Raw genomic sequence first — 10,487 nt, forward strand, 5'->3', positions numbered from 1 at the left:
AGGAGGAGGCTTGGGAAGTAAGAGCTAAAAATAAACACTTGACCTGGCTGCTGGAGGCCCTTCCCAGGCCTCTGGGGTTGGGGTAGAAGGATACAGGGCATTGGGGCTGGTAGGGGTGGAGACAGGGGAGATCTGGCCCAGGCCCACATCTTCTGGGGAATGGGAAAGGGGTGGAAGGTAGGCCATGTAGAATTTCTGTGCCTGGGCGCTGGAACACGGCTGCTGAGGTCCTAATTACTTTATTCACTCTACTCTCATCTCCCCCCACCCCAGTGTGTACCCCACCTCTGTCCCGATCATTCATTCTCTTGTTCTTCCACTCACTTGTTCACTCACTCATTCTCCCGCTTCAATGTTTGTTCTCTCATTCATTCATTCATTCATTCATTCATTCACTACATTCTCTCTCATACTCTCCCTCACCCAGCCCAAGCCAGTCTCAGTCCTGGGGGAACTGCTGCCTGCTTTCCTCTTTGCTTGGCCTCTTTGGCAAGTGGGCAGGGGATGGACAATGTGGAGGTTCTGATGACCACTTCTGCCTTGCCTCTCTCTGTCCCGTTCCTTTTTGGGGGCAGGAAGGTACAAATTCCCCAAGGACAATGATTACTTAAAGGTGAGAAACGCAGGTCTGCACATCATCTGATGGAGCTCGGTGGTTCAGGGTATCACTATTTAGAATGAGGAAGGGAAAGTGAGAGAGTTGGAGGAGTGCTCCACAGGAGTGTGAGAACTGCTGCCTTCTGGGACCACTGGCCCATGTGTCTCATGGGCTAGGGGAGCCCAGTGGAGTGGGCTGGATGCCAGGCATCTTCCCTGCATTGTTTGCCATTGTCTGAATGAGCCTGTAGTCCACACAATCTCTTTATTGTGAAGCTGGCCTGTGTGCCAGTCTGGTTATGGTGACACCATCCCAATCAACACCCTATGGCCAGCTGCCTGGCCCTACATACCCTCAGCTCCACTGCCAGACCAGGAGGCAGTGAATGAGAACTCCAGGGAAAAGGATGCCCAGAGGTAGAAGGCCCAAGACTTGTACACTTGGCCACAGAGACGGCCATCACTGGTGTTGCTGTTCCTCTCCTGACTTTGACCTTGCCCCTCCTGTACCTGCACACCCCTAAGCTCCTGCTTTTTGGCTCTCTGCCTCCCATAAGAGGAATCCCTTGCGGCTGGGCTGTGCTCCCCTCATGCTCCAGCACCAAATATATTTCCTGGGGGTGTCCCTCATGAAACCAAGAGCTTGCAGGGGACACAGGGCCCATTCATACCCAGATAGCCAGTGACTTGCGGGGACTCCACCTTCCCCACACAGAGACTCTCTTCTAGGATACTCTGGTTCCAATCTCCTAGCTCAAGGGCTGACTGTGTCAGGCCATGCGTAAGCATCTGAGGTACACCATCTCCCCTAGTTCTCACGGAAACCTAAGAGACAGTATTATCACCCCCATTCCACACATAGGAGACAGAGCTCCCTCAGATCACCACCTGCAGAGGCAGCCTCTCGCCTGATGCCCCCACTACAGCCTCTGCCCCGATAAGCCCAGCCCAGCCCCACATATCACAGGTGCCAGGCCCTTTGCCCAGCGAGGCCCAACTTCTCAAGGGCACAGCTGGAATTTTGGCAGTTAAAATAAGATAAGAAACTGGCAATATTTACTAGAACAATTCCAATTCCAGAAATTTCTTCACAGACTATTTTGAACTGAAACTCAATTAAAAATTACGCCAGAGGGTACTATTATCCTTCAAAAAGATAATAGGTAGCAATATTTACTAGAACAATTCCAATTCCAGAAATTTCTTCACAGACTATTTTGAACTGAAAGTCAATTAAAAATTACGCCAGAGGGTACTATTATCCTTCAAAAAGATAATAGGTAAAAAAAAAAAATTAGAATCAACAACTCTTAATTATGAAATGACTCATTAAATAGCACTATGGTTATTTTTTCAGAGGAAGTTTCAAAGGGAAAAGGGATACAATTTTATTGCCTCCTCTATTGTATGCTCTGGACTCCCTATCTAGAAAGAAGGAAAAGGATTTTTATAGCTCAGAGATGTTGAGGAAAATTCCCAACCTGTTGGTCCAGATGGTTGGCTCTGGCCTCAGGTGGAGCCCCAGCAGTTCCATCAGGCCCCTGGGGAGCTGTGAGTGTGGCTCCCCTGGTCAGTCCCTCCCTTAGGCCCCCAGCCTGCATGCAGACACTGGGTTCTCTGCCTCACACTGTGCACAGAGACACAGCACAGTCATTCTGAGTCTGGCAGGCTGGCCTTGGCCAAGAAAGGTACAGGGAGAGACAGCCTCAGAAGATCTACCCCTAGGACTTGGAGAAGGATCTGAGAAGGACCTGCTGGCCCTGCCACCTTGCTCCCCAGGCAGGATGAAGCCTTGATCAGAAGCCTCTAATCAAGAACACACAAAGTAGGTCACAGAGAAGCACAAAAGTGCTCAGAACGCTAGGTGGCCATTTGCTGAGGTGAGCTCAAAACAGCCCACGCCCTGGTTAAGGACAAGGAGGGAGGACCCGGGCTATAGCCACAGGATGGAGAGGAGAAGCCAGATTCTTGTGACCGTGGGGAGGCAGAGCTGGCAGGGCTTGCAAGGTCCATGGAATGGATGCTGAGATGAGAGAGAAGGAGTTGAGGATGAGGCTGGGCTGCTGACTTGCATCTCTGATGGTGGATGGTGATGTGTCCTCCATGGTGGGAACCATGGGAAGGGGCATCTTGGCTGCCTGTGCACACCTTCCCCAGAGCAGACATAGGCCCGCTGCAGACAGCAGCACTGACAGGGAGAGCTATGAGGAGAAAGGGGTCAGAGACACAGCGCCACCCTCTGACTGCAGCAGGCAGGGAAGCAGAGGACCTGGGTTGGGGAGGAGCTAGGACAAGAAAGCCCAAAGGCCTTGCTCTCAGGCTCATGGAACCCATCAGACCCTGTAGAGCAAGGGTAGTCCTGGCCAAGAAGGTGGCAGTGGGGCAGAACCTGGAGACTGCAGGACATGGTGGGGCTGGGGCAGGAGGAATGCTGGCCATTAAGAGGCAGAAGCTCTGAGGTCCAGGAAAGCCAGAACCAAACAGCTAATGAGAGGCCTAGATCAGAATCCAGATGCCTCATCTAGAGTAGACATGTGACTGAAACACTTCTGTTTGGGCCTAATCAGCATTTTCTGTGGCCTGGCCCAGGGGCTGCCAAAATGAGCTGTCAGAAATGTTCATGCTCCCAGACAAAGAAAGTTTTCCCTCCCCTCTATGCACATCCTGCTTAATGAGGAAATGTGGGCTGGGAGGTCTCTTGGGGACAAGGGTCCTCTGGGCCAGACCAGCTTACCAGTTCCCTAGGCTCACAGTCCCTCAGTGTCAGGGCACCACACCTGACTGACAGTGAGATTGTGCCTGGAGGTCTGTGGGCAGAGCAGCCAGCTGGTACTCCCCTGGCCCCGTGGAGACCCCTTGGTATACCCCCTCCCCCTGCCGGCCAGGCAAGCTATCCTCTAGTGAGCCACTGGCCCTAGAGCTCAAGGAAGTTAGTGTGGGGCCAGGAGGGACACATGGTGTTACATGAGGAGGTTACTTGCTCAGGGTTTCCCCTCCCTAAATGTTGGAAAGTATGGCCTGTAGCAGCCAAAACAGTCTTCCTAGTCATACTGGGAGGCTCCAGTGGGGGCTCCCATGGTGGCCTGGTCCAAGGGGAGGCAGAATAAGGTGCCACAGAGATCATGGTAACACCATGAACTCCACACACCCCTGCCCCACCATCAGCCATTCATGGCCCAGCCCAAGATCCCAAAGGACTTAGTTGCCTGCCCATGTACAGGAGGCAGGTGCCCTGGCTTGACCATTTCCCGACATGACACAGCTGGGAAACACATTTACCTGCAAAGATGTGCCAATCCCAGACCCCAAGCGCACTTAAGGAAGGCGACATACCCAGCTATGCCCATGGCAGCCATGGTGGGTTTTACATGGGTGGCCCTGGGCAGGGGAGAGTAGATAAGGGGGTTTGGAGAGGAGCAGTAGTAGCCTCCTCTCCCTTAGAAGGTCCAGGTCTGCCAGGGTATCTCTATCCTTCTGAGCCTCCCAGGCTGGACTCCAAGCTTCGAGAGAACACTGGGCCTAACACTGGGACTCCTGCTCCCTTTCACTTGGTTCTTCACAGTGCCAGTGTGCCTCTCTGGAGCAGGGACTGCAGAGAGACTGGCTCCAACCCCAGCTCTGCCTCAAACTCTCTTATGAGTAAGAAGAACATCTGTAAGCATCTCCACAAGCAACCCAAGGGAAAATATGTGGACCAAAGGCTGTGGCTTTGACAAGTAGACATCAATACCCATGAGCTCTGAGGTCATGGACACCACCTGGCTGGGCTGCAGCCTGGGCAATGGAACATGACCTGCCCCCCACTGTGAGAAAGCCTCCTGCCCCCCCAGGTGCGGGGCCCTGTGCCCCATGGCTCTTTAACCCCATTCCCCATGAGGGTCACAGATAGAGGGCAGGGTGGGACTTCAGGTTCTACCTGAGCAGGGGAGGTTGGCATCTTTCGTCAGGGCCATGCTCAAGGTAGCTTGAAATGGGGAGGCCAGCTCAGGGCCTCCTGAGCCTGGCTACCTCTGGGACCAGGTTCATGGTACTGGTCAGCCAGTCAGAGGCATTAGCCTCACCCACTGTGCAAGTCAGTTGTCTGAGCAAAAGGAGTGCAGCCTGTCTGCAGCATTAGCTGTGTAGGGGCAGCCCCACAACTGCTGCAGACCCAGGAGTCTGCAGTCCTTTCTGACTCCCATGCCCCTTACTACCCCAGGCCCTGGGCCCTCAACAGGCTCACGGGAGCATTCTCTCTTACCTCCATCAGGTGAGGCGTTGGGTTGAAGCCACACAGGTTGCACACCTGGAGCTTGCAGGTGGTGCAGGTGTTATAGTTGGCTGGGCCCTTGCTGCCCACATTGAGCTCAGCTTGGCACAGTGGGCAGGTGGCCCTTTCCTTCGGCATGGTCTTTGGCTTGGCAGCAGCTTTGGATGCTGCCTGATGTTCTGCTCTGCCATGCTTTGGACTGGTTGTTCCTCCAGTTTTTGCCAGGGGTCCAGGCACTGATCCAGGACCTTTTCTAGCCTCAGGCTCAGTTTTGGCTCCAGGTGTTGGCCCAGGCACAGGCCCCGAGCCAGGGGGTTTTGGGCCAGCCTCCTTACTTGCATCACTGAAGATGATCTTGGGCGGCCCCTTGCTGGGGGCAGGCTGGCTCTGGGGCTCTGCCTCAGGCTGCACAGACATGAGGGTGCTCGCCTGGGTCAGCAGTGATGCACCGAGGCCGAAGAGCTTCCCGGTGAGGCCTTCCTGGGTCTGCTCAGCAGCACCAAGCCCAGAGGGCACTGCAGTGGCACTTTTGGCTGGGGCCTCTCCTGCAGGTGGCCTGGGCTCAGCTGTGCAAGGCTTTGTGGGGAGAGGGGGCTGAGGCGACACCCTCCCCATCTCTGGAGGGGTAGCTGTTTGGACAGGCCCCGGCACTGAGGTGGCCCTGGCTGTCTCAGCCTGGAGGGGGCCAGGCTGTGGTCCCCCTGGGCCCCGAGATCTCTCTTGCTCCGGCTTCCCCAGGGGCTGTTTGGCTGGGGAGTGGGCAGGAGACAGGGCTGGGGAGTGCAGCTGCTGCTGGCTCTTGGAGCGAGGCGCAGTGGTCATGTCCATTCCCAGAGCCCTCTGCATCTGACAGTTCAGACAGAGCCACTCCTTCACCTGAGGAGAGAAGCATCAGAGTCAGCAGGGTGGCCAGTACTGGTGGTGCTCATGACCCAGGTCAGTGCAGGCCCCACAGCAGCCAGGGTTGGCTCCCAGCACAGGCAGGAGCACCAACTCCTGCTCAGGTGTTTCTGGGCTGCCAGGGGGCGGGGCTGAAAGGCAGAGCTGAGGTAGCACCACTTCCCCAACCCCCTTCCCAACCACCAACCCAGTGCCTGCCAGGCCCTCCTGCTTGAGAGTCCTCCCCAATGTCTGTACCTCAGATCTGTTAAGTTATTCCATCTCCATGTCCCACCTCACCAATTCTTGCTACCAGCCTCCTGGCTGGATGACCCCCTTAGTCTCCAACTGGTCACTCTCTTTCCCCTGCTTCCCCCCTCACGCCATTTCCACACAGCAGCCAGAGTGATCTTTCAAAACATAAATAAGGAGGGAAAGCATAGCCCTAGAGCAGTGCCTGATATACCTTAAGTATTCAATAAAAACTTGCAGAACAAATAAATAAGAGTAATAGGTTGGGGAGGGAGGCATAGAGAATAAAAGACCATGGTTCCTATCCTGGAGGAGCTCAGAGTCTAGCTGAGGAGACGAGATGTATAATGAAAAATCTAGACAGCAAGTGAGTGAGTGCAGGGTAATGTGATGTGACTGAGACAAGCAGAACCAAATAAGCCTTTTTCTTCCTTAAGGAAAAAAGATTTTTAAAGAAAAGGGGATAATTCATGCTTTCAGAGCAAACAGGACACATGTTGCTATTCATGTGATAAACATGTAGTTTCTCTCTGTCATTAGCTCTGTGCAGGGATGGGCATGTGAACTTGCAAACAGGGCCAGTTAGAGCCTTCCATGTTATTTGGTAAATGAACAACAAGAAAGAAAGGGCCTTTTTTCTTTTTGGATCACTAGTCAGAAGGATGCCACCTTGGAGCGGTCCACAGCCTTCTTCCCCAACATGCAGAGGGATGCTGAGAATGAAGTCAATAGACAGCTGGAGGTGGAGCCAAGAAAAGGACAGAAGAGCTGAACTGACGACTTCATTTAATTCCCTGGATTTAGCTATGCTTTAAGTCTACCCTTGAACTTCCAGTTACATGAGCCAGTAATATTTTTTTTCTCCAGAAAATCCACACGTAAATCAGAGCATATCACTCATGGGCTCAAATTCCCCTAAGTGGATTCCCATCACACCACAGGAACTCTTTACCACAGCTTCTGATCCACCCCAACCTACCCCTTTCTCTGGCCTCTTTTCCTGCCATCTCCATTTGGCTGTCTCGCTCCAGACACACTGTGCCTCTTGTGCTGCCAAGTGGTCCTCTGAGCTCATTTCTGCACCAGGGCCTTCACACCCACTATTCCCTCTGCCCCTTGGCCCAGCTTGTTGTGTACATCTCAGATCAGGTATCATTTCCCCATCAAGGCCTCCTCCAGCAACACAATCTAAAACACCCTCCAGGTTCTCTGTATCAAATCACCCAGCTTATTGTCTTAACAGTGCTTATTCTTTCCCAAGTATATACTAATCTGTTCACTGGGTGTCTCCCAATCAGCCTGTGAGCCCTTGTTGATGGCGGTCTCAGGGCTGCACACAGCACGTGGCACAGAGCAGGACTCATCCCAGAGAGGCTTGTCTGTGGGATTCATCCTGATGGTTTAATAAGACAGAGCACAGCTTCCAGAAGACTGGAGCCGTGAGATTTGGGGCCTCGATGAGGAGGCTCTTCCTCCTCAGCCAGAGCCAAGGCTGGAGGCCAAGGCTATTCCCCTGTCTGTGGTTGCAGTTAGAGGTCCTGCATGCACCCTGGTGACCCAGGGAAAGGTCCAGTCTTGTCCCTGGTGCAGAAGGCCCCTTCTGTTCACCCTCAGTGGTGCTTCCAGCCCTGCCCTCTGCCATGAGGCCTCAGAGTTGTACTGCTGCTGCTGCTAAGCGTTAACTTGTCAGTTGAGCCTAGGCTCAGGTGTCCTGCCCAGCAGCCCAAGAGCAGCATTCAGGTCAGGGGGTGGGGAATGCTGCACTTTGGTGAGCACCCCTTGTGCCACACACCGCATACGGCATGTTTACAGGTGTTCTCATTTTGTCCTCACAGTAAAGTAAACCAAGGTCTGAGATGATTTAGTGAAAGGCTCTCTTGTGGTTACCTGGCTAAGAAGTGTTACTGCTGGCAAGATCGGCCCTGACTGCCCTGCCTGCCCTGCCCAGGTCCTGATCCACAGCCTAGGCAGCCTGGAGCCTAGTGCCTTCTGCAGTCCTGCTTCCAAAGCCCACTCAGCTTCACACAGGCCAAGTCAGGGGTCTAGAAGTCACCCCTTTGGAGCAGAGCACCCCCCTCCCCAAAGACCAAGCGCAGCTCTAGAAACTCTAAGAACAGTGATGCTGGAGCAGTAAGGTGTGAAGCCATCCCTCTCAGCTGGGAACTGTTAACCCACAGATGCTTTTTAAGACCCAGGGCAGCTTTATCTACATTTGGGCAGACAAAGCCACAGAGGAATCAATTTTAGTTAGTGGGTAGAGACCCCTTCAGAGAGGCCCATTCTTGGCAGGGAAAGGCTCACTCTCATCAAAGTGAGGGTTCCCAAGGAGAGGCTATTTCTGCTCATTCTGAGAGGTACCCTGGGAGGGGATTATCCCTCTGAGGGAAGGCCCAGCCTCTGACCCAGGTTGGTGGCCGCAAACTCAGTTCTGTGGTGGGTGCTCAGCCCACACCCAAGGTCCCATCTCTGTCATGTACCTGTGGGTTGCAGCATGCCCTGAGGTGAGACTTCCTAAGAAGGGGGAACTGGGAGGTAAGGCTTCTTATCCTGGGACTTTGGCGTGATCTTCCCTTGGATTCTGGACAGGGCTGAACAAAGGCACATGCTAAAACTCCTGCACTCATCACCAGAACCTTCCTTTTCCCAGCCCCCATTACCCAGGCTGTGTCACAGGCATCTCACCTAAAATAGAATCTCTCCAAGAAACAGTTGAAACGCCCCTCAGTGACTCATCGCCCAGATGGGCGCAACTATTTCTATCCAGCCTCTTCCAGACACTGAGGAGCCTTGATCATGCCTTCTTTCAGCCCCTCCCAGGCTCAGGCTCAGGTCCAGGCAGATAGGTCCAGCATGCAAGGCCTCCCAAGGAGGACACTGGTTGAGGGAGCTCTCTGAACCGAGCAAGACTTCCCTCTCTGCATCCCCCATGGATCTCCAGCAGTTTGCAGGGAAGAGCCCATCCCCAGCCTCTTCCTCCCTATTCCAAGGTCCCTACCCCCATGTTAGGGGGATGGAAGCTGTCCACTAGACAGGGAGAGAGATGTTGGCTGGCCCCCCCAGCCCACCTGTCCACCCAGGCTGGGTACACATGGACAGTCCTGTGGCAGACTTCCCTGGCCTTGGAACTAGTAGAGCCTTCCTTAGCTGCACACAGTGGTACCTCCTCATTAAGTGGCTGGGCCCAGGAGGTCCTCTGTGGCTCCTAGGCACTCTCCAAGCTGGCTACCCACCAGAATCAAAGGGACTGTCTTTCTACCAGTGTGACAGGAAACCTCTCCTAGGGTTCTGCTGTTCAACACCTCCATAAACCTGACCTGATACATGGCCAGGAGATGTGCAGGCCACCAGTCACAGCCTCACATCCCAGGAGCCAGAGGTAGAGCTGGGGGGTACTTCCCAGGGCTACTCCAAAGTAGATAGCTCTGCCAGACACTAGCTTTTATCAAGCTCACCCTTCCTGCCAACAAGGAAAACCATACTTCCATCTGAGAGGGTTGGCAGGGACCTCCATGGACATCTGTGAATCCCAGCCCAGTGGGGGCCTGGGTGGCAGCAAGGATAGGAAGGCTCACCATGGTATGTAGGTCACGAGGTGGTTTGGGTGGGAGAAGGATGCAGAAGTTACAAGGAAGTGGCTTCCTGTAGGAAGCCATTCACTGCCCACCCTGCCAGGAGCCTCCTGAGTATTTGGAAAGGCAGGGCACCCTGGGCTCTCTGGCTCTGAGAGGAATTTCTCCCTGAGAAGAGTCTTTCCCAGTTGCTCTGTTACTCAAACTGTTCAATATGCAGAAGAGCAGCTCAGGCAGTACTGTCCAGCAAGGATCCAGAGGCTTGGGGACCAGCCTAGGAGCTCTGTGAACCATAAGTCGAACGAGCAGCTGTGATCTGTCTGCACTGGTCACTCCCTGCTGCTCCCTCTATTAGGCTCTGGGGAAGGGAGGGGAGTGGGGCAGTTCTGGGAACAGCTTCTACATCTTCCCTGCAGGGACACTGGTGACACTGAGACCTACCACCCTGTGTCTCAGTCCCAGAGGGTGGGATCCAGCCTTGTTTGCCATATCTGGCCTCAAAGGATGCTCCCAGGGTGGAGCCTGCATCACTGTCACCTCTCTGGCTGCCAGGAAGCTCTGAAGGCCCCCAGCAGTAAGAGGTTCTGTTCCTGCTCCCCTCCCCCCACCCCTCCAGCAAGAAAGGAGGGTTGCAGACATAACTTAGCCTTCCTTCCTGTGGAGAGCAGCGGCTTGCCTCTGAGCCCCAGCCCTCCCTGGGAGAGCAGGCATTCAGTGTGTCGGGTCACTCAGCACTGACATCATGCCTGTTGCCGCATTCATGCTTTCCATTTTGGTACAAGTTGAAACATCACAGAAACAGCTCATAAAGGAGCCGTTCCTGCTGGTGCCAAATCCAGAGGTTCTTGCAAAGGCCCTATCAGCCAGTGTGACTCTGTGCCTTTCTGGGCCATGAGTCACTGGCCAGGTCTCAACAGGAGGCGATCTCCCACCCCCTACCC

The 10,487-nt window shown here is 54.1% G+C and overlaps 1 protein-coding gene across 1 annotated transcript in view; it reads right to left on the bottom strand.

Moving 5' to 3' along the window:
• BSN (bassoon presynaptic cytomatrix protein) overlaps positions 1-10,487 on the bottom strand; it is a 105,889-nt gene that overhangs the window by 23,576 nt on the left and 71,826 nt on the right. The window contains exon 3 of the mRNA XM_008571562.1: positions 4,838-5,722. Within this exon, the coding sequence (XP_008569784.1) occupies positions 4,838-5,722 (885 nt within the window). The remainder of the gene's footprint in view (positions 1-4,837; positions 5,723-10,487) is intronic.

Source organism: Galeopterus variegatus, unplaced genomic scaffold (assembly GCF_000696425.1).
Source record: "Galeopterus variegatus unplaced genomic scaffold, G_variegatus-3.0.2 Scaffold701, whole genome shotgun sequence".
Taxonomy (NCBI): domain Eukaryota; kingdom Metazoa; phylum Chordata; class Mammalia; order Dermoptera; family Cynocephalidae; genus Galeopterus; species Galeopterus variegatus.